The sequence below is a fragment of the Nyctibius grandis genome, chromosome 13, assembly GCF_013368605.1.
Source record: "Nyctibius grandis isolate bNycGra1 chromosome 13, bNycGra1.pri, whole genome shotgun sequence".
Taxonomy (NCBI): Eukaryota; Metazoa; Chordata; class Aves; order Nyctibiiformes; family Nyctibiidae; genus Nyctibius; species Nyctibius grandis.
In genome coordinates, this window is record NC_090670.1 from 14,104,703 (window position 1) to 14,126,835 (window position 22,133).

The window sequence follows — 22,133 nt, forward strand, 5'->3', positions numbered from 1 at the left end:
GTTGTTTTAATGCAGAATTCTTGCCAGTTAACTGCTTGACCTACTAATGGACATCATGGCTGCTTAAAAAGAATAACCACAGAATCTGGTGTCAGCATAAACATTAATTCTCTTTAGTTTTTATTTTGTACATTTAGAACACTTATGTACTTGTAAAATTATGGATGCTATATGCTATACTTCAGGTAAACTACTGAGCACCTCTGATCCATACAGATTTCATTGCTTAGAGACTGCAAGTTATCCTCCCTAATTAGGAAATATAGTAGTATAGGCCTTATTTGATTTCTTGAAAATGTTAAACTATTGGACAGTTTCCAAGGCAGTGATAAATATGAATCACCAAGAGTTTTACTTCGGGGAAAAAAAGACATGGTAAGACAACACTTGTTTTATTGATGAAACTGATGAAAAATGTAACAGGCAGCTAATACAGTAATGAATTTACACAGATTTATTTAAGGTAAAAAAATGATCTTATGGAAGGAATTGAGTGACAATGGTGTTAACTAACGGTTATCTTCAGTTTCTTTGACAAAATCTGTGTACTGTGCTTGGTGGATCGTTTTGACATCTCTTTAGTAAAAGCTTTATTTTGTCTTTTGTAAAATTCAGTTTAAATTTTATTGGGGTGCTTTCATTTAGAGTAATTGTATAAGAGCTATCTTCACAAAATGTTGGAGGGTTCTGCTATGAATTTTTAAGAACTTTGTTCAGAGAATTGTTGAGTATATAAGGCTGCAGCAAGAATCTTATTTCCTTCTCCAAAGATACATGTCAATCAAGGGGCTATACTCTATAAACATTTAATTCTTTAAAACTTTTTTTGCAGAAATTTTGCATTCGGTATGCAGTCTGTGGAATGAAAGCATAAGGAAAAATAAATGTGTTTGCTTAGAATATTTTGTAGTGTTGATGAAGAGGTCTTAAGAAATGAAACTGAGATTTCTATATTTGGGTAGGTGTGAGGAGTTGTACTCACAAAGAAAACTGTTGTAGAAGTGAATATATGTCTAAGTCTACTGCTGGCATTTTGTTCATCTTACAATAGAGAATGGTTGAAAGCGTAACAGGATATATGGACTTCAGATGGCATTTTGAAAGGGTGATGGAAAAGAGAGAGAAAGCTATATGTAGAAATATCAAATTATAGAAGAGGTCAAAAGGGGCTTCTGGACATCATCTGGTCCAGGCTTCTGTTGCAAGTAGGGCCTTAGATTAGGTTATCCAGGGCATGGTCAAGCCCTTCCTGCTTGGAATACTTCCTGCAAGGTAGATTCCATCATTTCTCTGGGCAATCTCATCCAATATTTAATCATTCTCATGGTGAATTTTTTTTTCCCCTTACATTGAGGACCTGTGTGGATTTGCATGTAGTGAATGTGGACAAATTAAGTTGTAACTGACTAGGAGAGTCCCTTGTGGGATTTTTTTTTTTTACAGTGTCCAGTACAACTACAGGACTTGGAATAACATGGTGATGAGGTGTGGACTTGTAGTAGGTTTTGTCATCCAAAGAGACCTGGTGTTCCTGTCTAGTGATGGTAGTGAGTAATGTGTGGAGTAGTACACTTCCTGCTTTTTGGCTGCACCTGTTGAACCTCGTAAAGCTCATCCGTACATGGCCTGGCCCATTTTGAATGTAACTTGCCAATAAAAGTTACGCTCAATAACAAAAGGCTCGGTCAAGGCAGAGGTAATTTTGCCTTCAGATTCAGTAAAGCACAAAACTTGGGAAGATGGTGACAATATGGAGAACGGCCGTACCTTAAATCTCTTAGCTACATCTGGAGCAGAAATTATGATTACTTTGGAGTGAAATAAAGTGAGGCTATGTTATATCATGAAGTTGCACCTGTCCTTATTTTCTAATGTCACAATGTGGATGAGCCCTTAACTTTAAAATGAGATAAGCAGGTGTGTGATATTTTTGGTGTTCTTGCACCGTATTTCAGCAAGCAGTTTAAATGGATCCTGCCAAACATGGGCATTTCTGCCTGGTTGTTCATTCCTGCCTTGGTTTTCCCTGCATGAATTTGATGCTGCATGATGAACCGGATAGGGAACTGAAAGGGACTAAAGCTAAGCAAGGAGAAAAAAATAAAAGTTTTACCCTGAGTCATTTCCTTAATCTTGTTAGCCCAGTGTGAGGATGGAGTCAAGGCATCTATGGGCGGGTGTGAATGAAGAGGAATGATGGGACTGCCTCTTTCAGTGGCTGGTTTAGAACAAGGTTTCACTGTCTGAATATGAGAGTATGTCTGGGCTGTGCGTGCCTGCCTTCTCCTTTGAACATATGCTAACACGCTGACCACGTGGCCAGCTCGATCAGGGAGATCTTTTATAAAGAACATGCTGTGACTTCATATGACAGCTGTGAAGATGGCAGCCCTCTGCTACTAAATGCTGAGGTCTTGCTTTTCTCTGGTCTTCCTCCTCCTCCCTTCCAGCCATGTGGTTGATTATTCCTCTTGTACCAAACTGACAGTTGTATAATCATCAAGTAAGCCAATGTAGCTCACTTATCCAGCACAAAATATTCTGTTCTCTGAGTTAGTCTTGTGCCACTTCTAATAGTTTGAGGAGACCTGGTTTGAAATCAGTATGCACCAGAACCAGTGCAAGAGAGGGCTTGTGAGTGGAACAGGCAGGAGAGAAAAGAGAGGGACGTCCTATTTTTAGCAGTGTTAAACAAGTAATTTTGCTCAGACCACCTTGTGGAACTGCATCCTTGATCTTCAGCTGGTTCAGCAGCACTGATGCTTGTGCAGCTTTGCAGTGGAAAGAAGGCATCATCAGTATTTTTATATTTTATGTCATATTTTTATCTGATAGATTTTTGTCTGTAGTGGAACCATATCCTATACAAGAACTTTTAGAGATGGCTTGGTTCAGTTTTCTTCATGCTATACCATTCTCGGACAAATGGATGGTAAATATAACCCCAAACATTATTTCTGAGTGGAGTGTACTTACTGTTTTCAAGATTTTTCTCCATCACCATCCCAGCCGCAGTGTTTGAGAGCCTATAATAAATCACAGGTCTGTTTGCAACTGTTTGTCGGTGACTCAGCATTGTCCTTTGTGCTTACTTCCAGAAGCTGATTCTTGTCTCTCTCCAGTTTGAGCATAGGTTGGATGCAGATCTCCTTGAATCAATAACATAATGTAAAATCTGATAGCTCATCTGACTGACAGCTTAGTTGATATGGAACAAACAGCTGCTATCCAGAATCCTCTGTTGCATTTGCAAACTTGTGCTAATTGAAAGAAAATTGTTGCTGAAAGTGCTTTTTAAAAAGTTAAAAAAAAAAAAAACACAGAAAAACAAACCACCAAAAAATTAATGTTTGTAGTACCTCACAAAAGATGAGATATATTTAGTCTCTGTAGTTTAGTTTCTGCATAGCAGCTGCTTTACTTCCTGATCTTCTCTTGAAACTACACATCATCATTCTTGTAAGATTATTCGCCACCATAATACCTGCATGATACGTATTTATTTCTAACCACAATAGCTCTGTGGGAATACCAGTTTTGATGAGAGGCACTGGTAGTCATGCTGTCTGACCCCTCCCACTCCTGATGTAGCTCGTTATCCTGTTAATTTAAAATGTCTGAGAGTGAGATCATGCCAGTGTTGCTGTTGGATCTACAAAGGTGATGTTAGATGGCAGTGAGGCCTGGCATAGGTGCCTGTCTGATGGAACACTTGATTTTGCAAAAAACATCTTGACGTGAGGCTTCGTTCTGAATGACTTATGTCAGTCTCAGTGCAGTAACGGTGTGAGGTTACCATATTTGCAAATGATCAGAAGTTAATTATGTGAGTACTACAATGTCTGATCTTAGTTTTTAGATGAACAGGTAAAACGTAACTGGCTGAGTTGTAGTAGTGGCATATTAAAGGCAAGGGTAATGACATCTTTATTTTTAAACACACTGAGAAACTGGCAGCCTTTTCACTGAGTAAAAGCTTAGTGATTTATAATGTGTGAAAAGCATAAACCAGTAAGTTAGAAATAGAAGAGACAATTTACTTCTTTGCATTTGTTTAACACTCTCTTGTTCTAGTTTTGTTGTTTTCTTCTTTTGTAATGCATAAAGATTGGTTAAATATTTAATAAATTGTATATATGTTATGTGCTCATGTAAAAGTAGAACGTATATTTAAGTACCGTGATTCCATAAACAAATATATAACTATTTGTAACTAGACTGCTTGCCAAACTGTATTGTCAGATTGCAGCTGCTTTCTCCTTTATCTTGCAGAACTAGTTTCGTGTTGTGAGCAACCAGTGTATCTCTATTTTTGTGTGCAAAATGGTAATGATAAATTGAATGTTGAAGGCAAGCACTTAGTCTGTAGGAGGACTGAAAAAGAGACTGTGTGCGTTGAAATTGCAGGTTAGCACCTGCGAGGAAGTAAACAGAATTATTTGCATAGTGAAGCATAAAAAGTAGCTTGCCAAAAATGTTACAAGATTTGAAAGCCTTTTTTAAAGTGAAGTAGTAGCCTTTTGCTTCAAGTGAAGCAGTTGTCTTCTGCTTTTAGACTAAGGATCTGCAATGAAATTCCTACTTCCATTCTATGCAAAGAGGCTTTAATTTGCTTTTGCAAAAATCTTAACTAGTGTATTGTAAGTCTTACTTGTCTTTACCAGCTACAGGAATTGATAAGTCACAAGCCTTGCACACCATAAGTTTTCTGAGTGATAATTTACTGAACTTTTTTTTTATTTCTTACCTTTTTAATACTGTCCTTGATTTCTTCTATTTCCCATGGCAGCTGAAAAGAATTTGAAACTGATTTTTAATTAGTTAACAGACTCGTAGGAATTGATGGGCTTCCATCAGACATGCAGCACTAATCTCCATCAAACTTAGGACAGATATGGTCAGAGTGTTGGAAGTGATTGCAGACTATCCCGCTTTGAACCCAAGATGTGAGATAAAACCAGTAATCAGTATAATTTAAGGTGAATCTATGCTTTATTCAAGTGGCTTTTGGCTAGCTGGTCTGAGCGAGACCAGCTCAGGCTCACTGCCTTAAACACTGATTTATTGAGCAGGTAGTTTACCTGAAACTTGTATTGTTGCTTGTAGTTAGTATCCAACTGAACTAATCTAGAGTTGGCTCAGGTGTACCTGTACAAACCACAGTTATGCTTTCTGATTATATGTTCATGATATTAAAAAGCCTGTTCATGATTTAAAAAACCCCAAAACACTTTTATTTTGCTGCAGTATTGTTCTGAACTCGAATATCTGTTGTGTGTAGGTTTTATTTTCTTAAATTTCCAAGGTGAAAACAAAATATTTCGTGGGTGACATGAGCAGCATAGCTGCCGTTTGTTTATTTCTAGTTTGGAGCAGCACCTTCTTTATTTTTATCTGTAAAATCTTCTCTGTAACAGCTATCACAGTGCACTGTAATAAACTCATGTATTTCACTTATCAGGGCTTAAGCTGGATAATTTTTAAGTTCTTACCAGGAAACTTGCAGTAAGTAGCAACTTAAATAACATATTCCTGCCTTTGAGACATCTTTTAAGTGATCTGTTAGGATTCCAGTGTTTCTGTTTCCTCCTGTTAGAAGATTCTCCTTTGTCTCTTTGGTGAATTCTTAGCATAGTTGCTCTTCGGGATATAGCACATTCTTTTGGGGAGGAGGGGATGGTTCTTGTGTGTAGCTGTTTATTAATAGTTCAGCAAATTGGCTGCATCTACTGCTTTAGATAGTGATATTCCTGTCCTGCTGTATTCCTGGTTTTCAGTTAAAACAAACAACTTTTTCAGTTTTTCTGCTTAGCTTCTGATACTTGCATCTGCTTCTAAGGGAATATTTTTTTTCTGACGGAGTTGATGTCCACCTCCTTTCCTTTCTTCATCGCTTCCTCCATCCCACTTAGTAGCAGTTTACTTAGTCAAGAGAGTCTGTAATGTTTACTTGCACTGAAGTTAAAAATGGTGAAGACATTCAGAAAACACAACTTGAGAATGCATTGTTTGCTTCTGCAAACTTGCTAGTGAATGTACTTGCTCTAAAATACTCATCTAATTTAAAATTTCAGTTTCTAAAACTAGTGGGATAAAGTATCTTGTGTGAGCAGTAACATCCTTTTAAAATACTTGTTGATTTGAAATACATGAGGAAAAATCTTCTCCTTTTGGAGGGATTCAATTTTGTGTTTTGATTAGAGCTGTTTACTGTTTAAACCATTGTAACGTATTAGGCTAAACAGAATTGCCATGAGCCATTAGAGTCTGCCTTCAGAAGATCTAAAGAAATCTCCATCCGGGCCTGTGGTGCACTGCGGACGCATTGCGTTATCTCTGTAGGTGTCATTGTGGCACCTTAGAACCACGATTTTTTTTTTTCTTGTCAGTTTTTCTGCATTTCTCCTTAGTTCAGGTCTGCGCCTGTGAAAATGATGTGGATTTGAGTTGTTCAGTTTAGCATTCAATTTCTTCTTTTAATGTCTTTGAATAGCTAGGAGACTTCCAGCTTTATTGTTACAAATGGGCTATGATGTGCTCTTGAATGCTTTCTGCTCTGGCTGCTGTTGCTCGTTTAGCTCAGGACAACACATTCTCTCTGTATTTTCTTTTTTTTTGAAACAACTTAGTTTCATGTTCGAGTTGGTATCTGGAGAATTTGTAAGTCACCAAAATCAATTTTTTCAATGAAGGAGATTCATAAAATAAATGTTAGTTTTGCTTTCATCATAAACTGTACAAACAAACCAAGGAAAAAAGGGGTTAGTTAGGTAATACAGCGCACTTGGAATTGGTTGGAAGGAGAAGGAAAGACAAGGTAAGAGGTATGAGGAGGTTGTCAGAATCCTGGGTGAGGATGCTGTGTTGTATAGAGTCTTGAGAGTGAGCAACAAAGCAATAGAAGAGTAGATAGTGTAACCTGCTAACAACATATTTAGTTTCATTTTTAATGGCAACTTTTTAATTTTCATGGAGTTTTACAGTAAACCCAGTTTCTGTTGGTAAGGATCAGTTGAGGAGGGGATACAGAAAGAAGACTGCTTCCTAATGACGATGAATAGCAATTAAAACCTTTTTGCACTTTCAATTTAGCGTCTAATATTTTATGTAGTAATTGCAGCTGTACCTATTGGAGAAATTTTGGTGAGAAGACAGTATTTTATTTGGTAATGATATGAAATATGAGGAAAAAACCCGATATAAACTATTTTAAAACATTACAACCTCCTGACAGTAAAAAAATCCAACAGTTTGTAATTTTTATTATTTTGTCACTTCTTTTAACTATTGTCACATTTTCATTATTTCATTAGCAGATAGGTATTGTTTATTAGTTATTGCTCTTTGCTTTACAGTCTTACAAGTATCAGGTTTAAATGGAGAGAAGGGGGTTGGCATGGAGAAGTCAGTCCTATTTTGTGGTGGGCATTAGGGTATAACTGATGGTGAGCCCTCATATTTGCCACTTTCAGCGAGTTTGGTATAATAAGCTTCTTTTACATCCTACAGCTTTTTTTTGCATTCGCAAATGAAGAAAAGTTTTCTGAAAATGGATGGATGGTGTACAATCCAATGTCTGAATACAGGAGACAAGTGAGTTATTAAAGTTGCAGTTGCCTGGTGCTTTCATATCTGACAACTTACATAGAGGAATTATTGTTTGTACATTTCTCTTATCAGCTCTTTTGTGGCAGGAGCTGAGAAGGGGAGAAGATGGAAATACAACTTGAAAAAAGTAAAGAAAAAAATAAAACACTGGAACCTTTAAAAAAATTAGAATGTCACAGGAAGGTAGTGTTTGCTCTTTGAGGGAAGTTATTGATACTTCTTACAATGTGCCACCGTTAAGTGAGCAGGGGGTGGGGAGAATGTGCCAAATAACGTAACTAGAGTGTTCTAAATATAGATTTGATTTGGTCTACTTCTTCCTGAAGTGAAGGGGGAAAAAAACAAAAAAGCAACTTATTTTAGAAACAGCGTTGCTTTACAGAAGTTATTTATATGTGTGTCAGTATTCTACCTTACTCTTTGGGTGATTTGGGAAAAATGTTAATGGAAGAGGATGATATATTTAATTTTAAAATATCTTTTAGACTATTTTTGCTTTAAATATGACATTTAAAAAAAAAAATAGCAAACATTAAGGACTTCCTTGGATATTTTTTTTTCCCTCCATAGTTTTTTGGTTCAAGGTTTAGAGGCCCAAGACCCAAAAAAAGGTAAAATACAAACACCCACACAAACCCCACTATGCGTGTGTGGGTGTGTGCAGGGCTTATCAGTCTTTCTCAATTTCCTGGCTGCTCTTTGTGAAATGCATTACTGAACAGACTGCGACTAAAAGTTCTTTCTCGATAAGAAAGCGACCCTGAATCTTACTTTTAACCTGAAGGTAGTGCCAGGCTACAGGGAAGAAAGGCTGAAATGAGACTTCCTCCCCCGTCTTCTCAGGACCATAGTCTCTTTTCAGCAGGCAAAATGGAAAGGCAGAGCTTTAAGGGAGGAGAGGAGGCAATTCTCTTTCCTCAATCCCACAGATAAAGAAATATATCTACTAGTTTTAATCATTGTTTTGAAACTTCTTGTGAGAACAGAATTGTGAATGCAAGAGTATATGAGATAGCTATGCAGTTGTTCAAGGCTGTGAATCCAACAGCAATGAGCTGCTTTGTGTGGTCTTGTAATCTTTTTTCTTCTATTGTTTTGAAACAGTACTGTCGTTAGGTTAAATTGGTAGGTTGTTGCCACCATGTGGCCATAACGTCATGTAAAATTCAAGAGCAGAATTCTTATTTGTACAGCCAAAAATACATTGAAAAACTTTGTGTTACATTTTAGGGACTGCCTAATGAACGGTGGCGAGTAACTTTTATTAATGAACATTACGGACTGTGTGACACGTACCCATCGCTCTTAGTAGTGCCATATAATGCAACAGACGATGATCTCAAGAAAGTTGCTGCCTTTAGGTCCCGAAATAGAATCCCGGTGAGTATTATGTGATGAAAGTTACCTTATAGTGTAGCTAGTTTTAAGTATGCATCCAAACAACTTTTTGCTGAACACAACACAGAGGATGCTTTTTTTGGTAATGGTTACAGCAAAATAGTTTTGATTGGCTGGTGGTTTTTACTGCTTGAAACTAGTGTCTTGGCCAAGCCACGTTTCCGTTTTTCCCCCACAACAATCACCCATTCCAACTTTGTTGGTTTTAACTTGACTTCTCTAGTAACAACTGCCAGCATTGCAGATTCCCTTTTCTTAATGAAGTATGAGCCTTAGACTGCCATCTGTACTAGTTTGTTGACCATTGTTGGATGCACATAAAAAGTGATAGCAAACGTTATCCTCCTGTAAGCAAACCGCATGGCATTTAAACATAGTTCTAATGGTCAGTCCTAAAATAAGACCTCATGTATAGTCTCTGTAGTGGATTCTTGGGCTTTTTAGTCCTTTAAATTGGCCTGTGAAATTTAAGGTAAACTCATTTGACTTTTTGGGTACATTTCTGTAACTAAAATTCTTTGAGGTAAGTGAATTTTTATGTATCAGCTCTTTACAACACTATAGAAAATATTAATTTCTATCACAATACAGTCTGTTTTAACTAATACTTCAATTTGACAAACTCAGAAGAGGTGCTAGATTGTTAGCCAGTATCAGAAAAACTGCCTTGAATCTCAGTTAATTTCAAACAGATGCGAAACTCAGTATGATAAATATTTATTAGATATGGTATTTACTGACAGGCTAGGCCTATAATTATAAATGTACTATATATATGCACACATGTATATGTATAATATATAGCTTATATAAAATATATGTGTTAAATATATAGCGTGTGCATATAGTTCTAATAACCTAGCTGTATCTTCTCTGTCATCTCAAAATTCATGACAGGGCTTTTGTGTGCCTGTACAGTGAGAGTCATTTCCTTAGTAATAGTAATTTTGTTCTTGTCAGGAAACCACCAGTCATACTCGCCCACACACACACTGACAGGTCTTGTTTCTAGATACACAACTAAAGGCTGTATTTCAGGAGTGAACACTTTCTGAGCATTTTTTTTTTTGAACTCTGATGTTCTTTCACTCTGTAACCCACAACTTTCAGACTGGGTGAGAATACTGTTTCTTAATATTCTTCAACAGTGAACATGGAGTTTTTGCCTGCTTCTTGGGGTGCTTATCTTTAATCTCTTGCACTGCAGTCTGTTCCCTAGGCAGCTCGCTATCTCTTGTTTGTGGTAAGTGCTCAGAAGAACAACAAAGGCAGCAGGCAGTCTGCTCCACTGCCTCCTTTTTGTAAAGAGGGCTAAGGAACAAAATGTACTTTAAAGAGAAGGGGAAATATTCAGGATACTGCAGAAAGGTTCAACTTTTCTTCCTTATCTGAAAAAGGGGAAAAGTTGTTCTTGTAGAACTGGAGCATCTTAGTCACTGCTTCTACAATGAGTTCATTCGTCTGACTTGTTTCTTAGTTTCAGCAGGCATTGCTATGTTTTTTTCCAGTTTGCTTTTCAGAATTATTTGTGCAATGTAAGATTTGTAGGAAAATATTAAAATTCACTGGATTATGTAGGTAAGTATAACTTCAGTAAGAGTTAAATATGAAGAGAATGAACTCTTAAAGATTATTATTATTAAATTTTATGAGACTAAAGTGGAAGCAGTTGAGATGTCTGGGGATTATCTTTTGAAGAAATAAAATAAAAAGTGTTAATTTTCATATTATCTATTTTAAAGAATGTAGCTTTAAAATTTATGACTTTTTAATAAAATGTATTTCTTCTAATGTGTTTTTGACATGCGCTAGGTTCTGTCATGGATTCATCCAGACACTCAAGCTGTTATTATGCGCTGCAGTCAACCCCTTGTTGGAATGAGTGGCAAGCGGAATAAAGATGATGAAAGATATCTTGATATCATCAGAGAGGCTAACGGGCAAATCTCAAAACTGACCATCTATGATGCTAGGCCCAATGTCAATGCAGTTGCAAACAAGGTAAACAGATGCTTAATAGTCTTATTTGTGAAGGTGCGTGGGGAGGAGACTTAGTTTGAAGTTTTCTGTGAGGAGGTTTTTGGGAACTGTAGTAATCTTAATGTAGATAAATTTACATAATCAAATATATATTTATATAATCAAATACTGAGGCTCAAGGCCATGAAAGGATATGAGTGCCTAAAACAGGTCATAAGAAGGGTTTCAGGACCATATGTGGATTTCCAGACACGCTTTTCCCTGTCTCTTACCAGTCAAGCACAGATGGTAGCATGGGACTGAAATCAGATATGACTACACTCTGCGCTGTGAGGTAGATGTAGGCTGAGCTGTAGAGCGTGTCCTCTGTTGGAATGACGTGGCACCTCTGTGCAAGCCACAGCTCTGCTTCGTATCCTCTGGGAAAGTTCTATCCTGGAAAGAGTGTGTGGATAAAGTTAAGCCCACTGATAGTCATCCTTTATTTGGTTCTTCCTAACCATTACATGAACCACTTCAGACCTATCCCGGCATCTAGCAAATAAAGAGAAAGTGATGAATAAGTTAATTTGGGGGTTTGCACTCTAAACAGCAGTATGGGTGTAATCTTGGATACCTAGATACCTCTTCTTCCCTAAGTGCCTGCAGTCGGTAAGTACAGTAACAGTAGTGTTTCCATCTGACAAAGTGGCCATTTCTTTGCTAATCTGCAATCAAAACTGAAATGGGATCAGAACCATAGAACAGCCCAGGTTGGAAGGGACCTCAAAAGATCATCTGGTCCAACCTTTCAAGAGGAAGAGGTGTCCCTGTGCCTTTATTTCCCCTCTGCCCCCACTCAGCTCTGGTGGGGACCAGATTGTTCAGGCATACTAAGATAATGCCAGTCACAGTGTGTCAGTGTGGTATTTGGCAGAGAGCACAGCAGACATGGATGTGCTCCATGTTTATATGAAAAACCTAGTTAGGGAGAGGAGGTGAAGGACACAAGTTTAATGCTATCTTTATATGAGAATGTACCAACTTCACTCCCTCCATGTCTAGGATAGTCCCTTACTCACTGAACTTCAAGCAAAAATGAAGTGGACATGCTCTTCAGTACTTCCTAGTGAAGTTGTGTGTCTGCACACCAAGAGCATGAGAAATACAAGCTTAAGAGAGTTTGAGATCTTAGTGAAATGATGAGTGTGCTTATCTGGGAGAGAAGGAATTCTAGCTTCTGAATAGTTTTTTGGCACAAAATGAACACTGATTTAGTGGAATGAGCCCTCTTCAATGTTTGTGCCGAAAGGAATATGAAATGGTAAAACTTGTTTGCCTCTAGGAGGTTTATATGTAACAAATGTTGCTTCAGAATTCAAGAGGAACAATAGTGTTAGTGTTTTGCTCTGTGTAACTTAAACGCACACATCTGTACCTTTACAGTCCTCTTCTCTATAACGGAGAATATAATACATTAAGCAAGAAATAAATATATATATATATATATATATATATATATAAAAAAAAAATACATGCTTTCAGAGACTCTGGCCTAGGGGCTCTTTGGCTAAGTTTTAATCTGATGGTTTGTATTTTGAGGGTCTGCCTCAGTTACTTGCATTTTACTCTACAAATTGCATTATCCTCTGCACACTGCATTTTTATGGGTGAACAAAACATGTAATCCTTCAGTTTGCTTTGTGGAAGGAATGTCAGTTCTTACATTAACTTAATTTTTTCCCCAGTTCTTGGACAAACTCAAATTTTTACCCTATTTTTTTCAAAGAAGTATTATGGCCAAACTTTATGCACACATACTTATTGAAGTATGAAGCACAGTTTTCAGCTTTTTAAAATGGTCTGTGTATTTCATCCATGTCTTTTAATTAACTCCTGATATGTCTAAATATGAAATAATCATAGTAGTAAAAGCAGTAAGGTGCATTTCTGGGTCTGAGGGACAATGACACACAGAGTACAAGCCAGTGTTGATCAGCACTGAAAAAAGTTTTCTCGAACAGCTGTGAAGGTTAGTATAAGCAAAATCTTGGGCTGTGCTACTCATGCATTCCTGTGTTCTTTGTACATAGGTCAAGACCACACAGTCAGTAGGAGTTGCAGCAGCCTTGATGCTAAAATTACAATCATTCCTCGCCAGGACTTCATAATACTCAAAGGAAAGAGAAAAAACCAAGCATTACTTCTTTTAGCACAGAGCCTGGCAGCTCTGAGAATACCCCTGCATCTGAGGAAGGAGATAGAGAGTGTAGAATAGAGTTACTGTGCTACTATACAGAAACGTAGGTGGTACTAATGGGGAAAGGCTATACCGTACTTAAGGTTGTTGCCTAATGTATAGTTGGTGGCTGTAACGGCTTATAAAGGCAAAATTTATTTATCACAATTCACGGCATGGCATGTTTTTGCTGCCTGCAGGAAATGCTGTGATTTTGCAGCCATCTTCGGAAAACCTCATCAGTGGTACTGTGTCCCAAAATATGTGTGGTTTTTCCACTTCCTTTCTTGACCAGGCACATCCTCTGCTGTGGTGGTGATTAAATGTTTTGAGAGAGCAGCAGTAGAATAGACTTTCTACTTATGTGGCTCTTTAATTTCTTAAGGACCTAAATACCTGTTTAGTCTTCAGCAATAAAATTTAGTGTTAGAAAAGTTGCTTTATAGTAAACTTTAATGTTATTAATTTACTACTTAGAGGCAGAATCTAAGATTCTTGAACTTAATTCTTAAATGAAACGTAGCTTTTTCTTAACTGGACTCTTTAATTTTATCATTTTTATCTTTTTAAATATCAGTTCAATTTTAGTAAACAACTAGGCACTTTAAACACGGGGGTTTTTTTGGTAGCAAGTTTGCACTGGTAAACATGAGATGTGCTCTCTTTTGAATTAGTGGTGTAAAGAAACAGACAAATCCTTTTGACTGAATTTCTTTCTAATTGGTACAGAAACAAAGAAATTAATTTATTCCCTGGAAGTGGTGTTCTAGTATGTTATGAATAATTGCAGTTTTGTGTGATGTACTTTACATTTTAAATTAACCTTTATAATCTGTCTGGGAAGTAAGTTGATTTATTTTGTGTTCAGAATCATGAGTTTGTTTAATCCTTGGTGGCAAAAGTGAACATAAATGAAGAAAAAATATTGATGTTATAATGTCAGTTGGTCAAGGGAAATCTGTTTCCGTGACGAATCTCAAAAGTAATGGGGAAAGTACAAATGTCTTTTTATTCTCAAAGCATGAGATGCTGATGTGATGTGGCTGATGTGATGCTGGCCCGCTGTCGCTTAACTGGCTAGTTCGATCATATTTGAAGGTCTCCAGGTCCAACAGTACAAACAGCTGTTTCATGTTAATCTAAAATAATTAATTTTCCCTTTTAGGGTTACTCTCTTGAGGTTTTGAAAGGAACTAGGCTAGCTGGAGCAACTAGAATGTCTTTCTGGCCATGTGCTGTACTTAATACACTGTGTCCTTTTGGATAAAGGAAGGCCCCCAAGTATTCTTCTCCAGCATTTGCCCTTCCAAAGCTTGTATCGGAGACTGTTGTTTTAAACAAGCAACTGAAATTCTGTATTGCCCAACTACTAAATAAAGTATAAATAAAATTCAGTCCTTTCTCGCTCTGTTGGAAAGCTGCTACAACAGTGTGTATATAACTATGAAGTTAATTTTAGATCTCTTGTTCGTAGGCAACTGGGGGAGGATATGAAGGTGAAGATGCATATCCCAATGCAGAACTTTTCTTCTTGGACATTCATAATATTCATGTCATGCGGGAATCTTTGAAAAAATTGAAGGACATTGTTTATCCTAATGTGGAAGAATCACACTGGTTGTCGAGTCTGGAATCAACCCACTGGTTAGAACATATAAAGGTAACTTTTTGCTGTTTGTTTGAAGTAATGTTTGTCCAAATCCGTCATATCAGACTTGCTTTCTTCACTAGACTTTGAGATGGTCCTGACATGGAACACAAACCACTTGGACTACAAAACCAGCATCACTGAGTGTTGGCTTTTTGTCAGCTTGTCTTAGAGTATGTTATGAGATATATTACTAAGCAGGAGTAGGTGAAATTCAGTGTTTATTGTCTGCCTCAAGACAATGTCAGTCTTTAGTAGAGGAATGCATTGTTAGTCTGTCATTACATGTGTGAGAACTGATTTATTTTGGTTTCTAGCAACACAGGACTACAGATAACTGTCATTGTGAAGGATTAGTAATTACTTTAGTTGTCAGTAAGTATGTGATTGTATTTTGTGAATTATGGTTTTGTAAATAAATCTTGTGAATTTATTTGTAAATTTTGTAATTTTCACCTTGTAGCACAAATAAAATACTTAAACTGGTAATTCACCAGTGTTCTTACTAGCTGACCTTTGAACCTTTTGCCTCAAGTACAGCTGTGCAAAAGTATTTAGCGTATTATGTAATGAATCCTACTTAATAAAATTTTCATTTAAAGTTAATATTTAGAAAATAAGCATATTAGAAAGGTACAAGTTCCTTTATCCAGCAACTGAGATATTTCAGTAATTTAGTTCAAAGAAAGGAGCCAAACGAAATACAGAATTTTTAGAGAGTATTTCGTATGGTAAATCCTCTCTTTAAAAAAGAAGCTTATGTTCTTCAGTTTATCAAGGTTACTGTTTTCTGTCCCATTTTTTAAGAATTTGCTGTGAGATGAGTTAGATCTTACTGAGGGATTAGAGAACCAATCTGTTTCTCTATTTTTATACAAGAAATTTACTTGATCTCCTAGAAAATTCTTTTCCAATTAACTACACCATGCTCTTTAGGTCTTTTAATGGAAACAGTATCAATTTAGATACCGTGTAGATATAAAGAAATCAATTTATTTTTGTTAGAATGATAACACTAATCTTTTGTGTTGTTTGGTGTCTGTTCCTCTTTGCTAGCTTGTCTTGACAGGAGCTATTCAAGTGGCAGACAAGGTATCTTCAGGAAGGAGCTCCGTGTTGGTTCACTGCAGTGATGGCTGGGACCGGACAGCACAGCTGACATCGCTGGCCATGTTGATGCTAGACAGCTACTACAGAACAATTGAAGGCTTTGAAGTTCTGGTGCAAAAAGAGTGGATAAGCTTTGGACACAAATTTGCATCGGTAAGAACTGGAAGATAACTGAAAGGACTATGCAACATTAACGTGCTAAAAAGCTTTCAGTGTTAAACTACTCATTGTATCAGGGTTTGATAATTCTTTTCATTATTTTGGAATTCTGATTTAAAAGATTTCCAGGTAAATCTCAGCAGAGCTTTTGGCTTTGGACCTGTTTGGTTAATATTTTTTTTTGCTATTCTTTCTCTGAGAACTCATATTTTGTCCTTTATACTCTCTTAAAAACATAGAATTGCTAGGGTTACTGTGATTATCGAGCAAAGAAAATGAGAAGACAAAAAAGTTATGCCCTCTCAGAAGATCAAATAAGGTTGGGACATGAGGCTTCTCCCTCACCCTCCCTTTGGACCATTTTGAATGTCATGAGAGGCAGATGAATGAGTCTGGCGAATGTCTTGTAAGTGATGTTTTGAACGCTTCTTCCTAGATGTTCTAAACTTGTCATAACAGCTCTCAAGAGGCTGTCACTGGTAATGTTGGCTCTAGTTCTGTTCAGTCGTCTTCTAGACGCTTAGAAGGTTAAGTAGAAATTGTCTATAGCAAGTCCTTAATGTCCTACCCATGTATAATGCAAAAGTCAAGGGTGTTCGTGTTAGGAAACTCTTCAGACTCTTAGTGGAACCTCTCTATATGAGGAGCCTGGAGAAGCAGAATAGGTTGCCAGGGAGAGTGTGCTGGCTTATGTAAATATAAAACATAATTTGGGAGCTTTACAACAGTGTTACTTGTTGATGCTGAACCTTGTAATTCAGAGCAAGAAGCTTCCACACCTTCAGCAGAAGTTATTTTCACAGCTAATTTGTCCCTAGTGAAATATTCTAAAGATTTTACTTAATATTGCTAAAATTGGGAAAATAGGCAATCTGGAAAAATCAAGAAATGGAAAAATATATCTATGTGTGTGTTTCATGCCCATTTTACATTTGCCAGAGTGTCTCAGTCATTTGGAAATTCATGTATAGCTACTCAGCAGGAATCGCTTCACCATTGAAGTGTGCTTGTAGGCTGCAGCAGTCTTTGATCTGACATTCTAAAGGTGTTTTGAGGCTTAGGAGATTTGCATTTTGATTGCTGTGAATGATATTTGCTGTAGTCCAGTTTTTTGTGTACTTACCTGTAGTGTTCTAGTAGTGATGTGTTATATAAACCTTTGAAGTATTCTGTCTTGGTACAGCCACAGGAAAACACTGGCTTGCCTCTTTATTCTCATTGTATTTAAAAAAAACCCATTATAGTTATGATGCAGATAAAATTAGATTGTTTCACTAGGAGACTTGTAGCCTAGCACGTATGTTATGATTTAACACAAACCTTAGAGATCTGTGTGTCCTTCACCATTATGAATAAATTTGAATAATTATGATTTTTAATTAAAATATTAATTTTAGTTTGAGTAATTAAAGGAGTTTGTTCTCTCTCAACTGATAATGTTTTTCTTCTATTAGTGAGGTAGGACTTTTACACCCCTTCCAGATGACTGGCTCAGTCCATTCATTCATCTCTGACAATGTCGCAGCAATAAGGGTGATTTAAATAGCTTGCTCTTGCTTAAACTACTATTTTATTTTCTCAACTTGCTCACTCAAGTAATAATCTTTGGAAATGGTTGAAGCCACTCTCCTTTAGTCATCTGCTGGTTCCTGAGAGTACCATATATTTTGATTTGATGGGTTCTTTAGCTTATAGTGAAGATAGTCCTTTTCTGGGGTGTTCTGTAGAATAAAAACTGATAACGCAAGCAGAAAATATTTTGATCTCTCCGTTTTAGTTTGGTAATTATTTGATAGAACTATGAGTTTTAATAGCAGGGACTAGGCACTTCAGTGCAGTTAGCATTTCCTGAACCTCATCTCTGAAACTCTTGCTGTTAGCCTTCCCTCGAGTGGGGAGTTGGAGAAGAGTTGGGTGTTTCTTATATTGGCTGGGTTAGAGCAAGCTTCATGTTTTCCTGTTACCAGGATTGCAATTTGGCTGTTTTAATAACAAATAACTAAATAATAGACTACTTAATAGTTCTCCTCTATATTTTCTATCTAATGAAGCCCTTAATAAGTTTTCTTGTTGAAAAGGAATTCCCTACCTCAACTTTTCTATGTATAGTGAACTTAGCAAGCTCTTTTATCATCTGGATAGTGCACTATGTGGAATGTTGTTCTAATAATGCATTATAATATAAGAAATATGAGACACAGACATAATTCTAGATGGAAGATACTCAGACATCGTAAAACTGCTAACCATAGTGAAAGTGGAAAGACTTTCACTCCTTACTGAACACGTGTATTACTCTGTTAACAGATACCATGTATTTTAAACCATGAAAACTGGAGAGCAAGGAGCCCAATTTGTCTTCCCTATAGTGCCTTTCTAGTCATTTGCTACTGTTGACTGAGTTCAGCTACAATCCCTCATTTCTGTCTATTTCCTGCAATTCAATTCTATTATTTTAAACTATCTTGCCAGTCATTGTACAGAGTAGTGTACTGGTCTTAATCATTTTTCATGTCCTTAAGACGTTAAGCCTGCTATCTTACAGGCAGATAGACAACATGTTAGTTCAACATACATGTTCTTCTTTTGTCTCCTCCAGGCAAGTATATTCAAGCAGAATTATGAAGTTAATACACTCTCTTTCCCCTGAATCTCTTACCTGTTCTCAGCTATCAAATGTGAAAAAGAAGAAAACAGCTTTTACCAAACCTGCTTTTTGTCCGTGGGAAGAATTCCTTTGTTGTTACTTTGGACTCCTCAGAATAAACAGCTCACCCAGATTTTAAGAATGTGCATTAATTTTCTGTCAAGAACATGAACATTTCTTTAAATTCGCTCATGTTCACTGTCTACCTCAGGGTGAATCTTCAGGTTTAAGTGTGGAGGGGGAAGAGGAGAATCTGTGTGGATAGTTTGATGATCTAGGTTCTCCAGTGGCTTAAATAACAAAAGAAGACGAAGTATATAACTTGGCTTTTGACAAACTTACTATGTAAATGTAGTTCAAGATGTGTCTTGATTATTTGCGAAGTAATGGATGCTTTAACAGTTCTGCCTGTCCAATAACTAGGAGGCTTTTGTAACAGGACCAATTATCACTTTGGAATTATTCTCAGACATCTTTGGAACACTTTTGTAGTATTTCTGTGTATCTGAATCTCTCCTGTTTGGTGAAGTAACTAATTTTGAAATCGTAAGAACAGGTTGTTGTATTACAGAAGCATTGATATTCTAGTACACAATAAGAAACAATGTCTTTTGGCTGTGAAATAGACTGTTTTGGTTAACAGGAGGTTGTATTGCTTCATTTCAGAGAATAGGGCACGGTGATAAAAATCATGCTGATGCAGACAGATCACCTATCTTTCTCCAGTTTATTGATTGTGTGTGGCAGATGTCTAAACAGGTATGTTCTATCGTTCTTCAGAAGGTAACATTGTTAAGAGAGTACTGAATTAAAAACCTAGATCTTTATTTTTAAAAAAAGTATTTGAAGAGGACAGCATACCCTCTGCTCTGACACTGTAGTCAAAAAGAATGTATTTACTTTTAAGCCATACCCTCTCTCTACCCTGTTTCTAAAAGTGGTATACAAGCTGCAATTACGTTGCTTAATACGGCATTGACTGGGCAGGCAAGGCTGGTGTGTCTTGGATATGGGCTTCTCGGAAACATACTGAGATGTGACCCAGCAGGATGCTTTTACAGGAATTGCATCCAACTAGCTTAATAGGGCCTGTTGTTTCATTTCACCATTTTTGTGAAGCTGTCCCTTAAACTGCATGGACAAATGTCATTTTGTCAAAGCTTGAAAAGAAAGCTTGGGAGCTGTTGAGTCCTGTGATTTAAATGTTGTATTTTCAGTAAGCAATGAAACAAAGCAGCAAACTTAGTCTGTTTAGGTCCAAGGATTAGGAGCTAAACTCTTTTATTTTCCTGTGTGGTGCTGCACTATAAAGAGTGCACTATGGCTATCTTACTCTGTCTGGCTAGTAAAAATGTAACTGTAACCATTCTGTATTTTATTCTTCTTTTTAGAAATTAAAGGCAGTTAGACCATTTTGAGGAGAGTTCTTTTCAGTGACTAGTTTGAGAAGGTTGAACACCTCATGTCATCTGAACGTTTACTCTACTATGAAGTATATGAAATTAGTGTCTTAAAAATTATTTGTAGATGTATTCAGGCTTCTAAGTGCTGCCTTTAGCCACTTAACCAGGGCAATCTCTCCCCGTTTTTATGATGTAAAGAACAAATTTGTCTTTTCTGTTGTTAGTTTCCTACAGCCTTTGAATTCAATGAGCAGTTCTTGATTACAATCCTGGATCACTTGTACAGTTGCCGGTTTGGTACTTTCTTATACAACAGTGAGTCTCTTAGAGAAAAAGAGGTCAGTCAAACCACTGATTGTTTAATTGCATTGCTGTCTTGACTCTAGACGATTATAAGAAGTTTTGGTTGTATTGTATTTGGTTTATTTCTTGTAGGACAGTGTTTTTGAACTGGCTTTATTCTTGTTGTAGAATAGTTGCATGGGAAATTCCTTGGTTTTGGTAGCTTAATGATTATGCAGTCGCTAAAATACTTGTCAAGTATGGGTTTTGGAATATTTCATAGAATCAAAGAATGGTTTGGGTTGGAAGGGACCTTAAAGATCATCTAGTTCCAACCCCACTGCCACATGCCGGGACACCTTCCACTAGACCGGGTTGCTCCAAGCCCCATCCAACCTGGCCTTGAACACTGCCAGGGACGTGGGGGGGGCGGATTTCTAATACAGTAATTTATTACACTTCTAAGTAAGTCAGAAGTGTATTGATTTTAAAATGTAACCATGGCTTCTGTGATGGATTTCCTGATTTTGTGCAAATGTTTACTGTTCTTATTTCAATTTCATTTTAGAAAGTGACTAAGAAGACATTATCGTTATGGTCTTTGATAAACAGTGAAAAATCTAAATACACCAATCCTTTTTATACTAAAGAGCTAAATCGAGCACTCTATCCTGTAGCCAGTATGCGTCATTTGGAGCTCTGGGTCAATTATTACATCAGGTGGAACCCAAGAATTCGGCAACAAGTAAGTAAATTCTCTATAATGTGCAAAATACCTTTAGACTTCGGAAATAGGATTTTGTGTCATAACTGACTTGTAGAATAGTACCTGTAATCTGTTCAGGTTTTTAAGACTGTAAAGATGAAGAAAAAAAGGTGAAAATGGTTATTCAATTCTCTCTTTTGCTCTTCTCAGAACAATGAGCTTATTTCACTGCTTGGAATCAAGTCATCCTCAAGTTCTTTTTAGCCCCTTTTCTTCGGGACAGGACTGGGGGAGCGTTTTTTTAAGGGTATTTGATGCTATTAAGGGGTGAATAACAATGCTTAGAAATAGGGCTTAGCGATCCCTGAAGAGTGAGATCATTAGCATCACAAACACGCTTTGTTGCATTTGCTTAATCTTTCTCCTATTTCTGAGAGGGTGTGTGAAGCCTTTTACAAATTAAGATAACCTAGTCGGTCCTTTCTCTTTCAAAACTACTATCTGTATTGACGGCTTATGGTAAGATTTTTTTTTTTAATATAATTTTGATGACCCAACATTGTTTACACTGTGTAACCGTTGGATTAAAGCTGTTATTGAAAATTACACAAACGGATCAGATTGGAAACCCAGAACAGCTTTTATCAAATTACACATAGTTCAGTTCTGTGCTTTTAATGTTTAATATATGGACACTCAGTGCTTGTTACAATCTTGCTAGAGATCTCAGCAATGTATCATGTAAAGATAGTGTACAGAGACTTATTTGTCCTTAACAAGTTGTGGAGTTTTGAGTAGGAGAAGATAGAGGAGCAATTCCTTTGACAAGAACAGTCTTCACAATCCAGCCCCTGGAATGAATTGGGAGTTTTCAAGCAATACACTTCCTTTTCCACAGCTGATCTCCTGTAGTATTTACGGCACTTTAGAGGCTGCAAGAAAGCCAGACAGTTTGCTAAATTTTCTTAGAAGTA

The 22,133-nt window shown here is 36.9% G+C and overlaps 1 protein-coding gene across 3 annotated transcripts in view; it reads left to right on the forward strand.

Annotated features, from left to right (window-relative positions):
• Positions 1-22,133, forward strand: part of MTM1 (myotubularin 1) — a 44,278-nt gene that overhangs the window by 17,328 nt on the left and 4,817 nt on the right. For all 3 annotated transcript variants that reach the window (XM_068411794.1, XM_068411795.1, XM_068411796.1), the window contains exons 8-15: positions 7,510-7,593; positions 8,839-8,988; positions 10,819-11,007; positions 14,679-14,864; positions 15,909-16,115; positions 19,435-19,527; positions 20,396-20,509; positions 21,022-21,198. In XM_068411794.1, the coding sequence (XP_068267895.1) occupies positions 7,510-7,593; positions 8,839-8,988; positions 10,819-11,007; positions 14,679-14,864; positions 15,909-16,115; positions 19,435-19,527; positions 20,396-20,509; positions 21,022-21,198 (1,200 nt within the window). The remainder of the gene's footprint in view (positions 1-7,509; positions 7,594-8,838; positions 8,989-10,818; positions 11,008-14,678; positions 14,865-15,908; positions 16,116-19,434; positions 19,528-20,395; positions 20,510-21,021; positions 21,199-22,133) is intronic.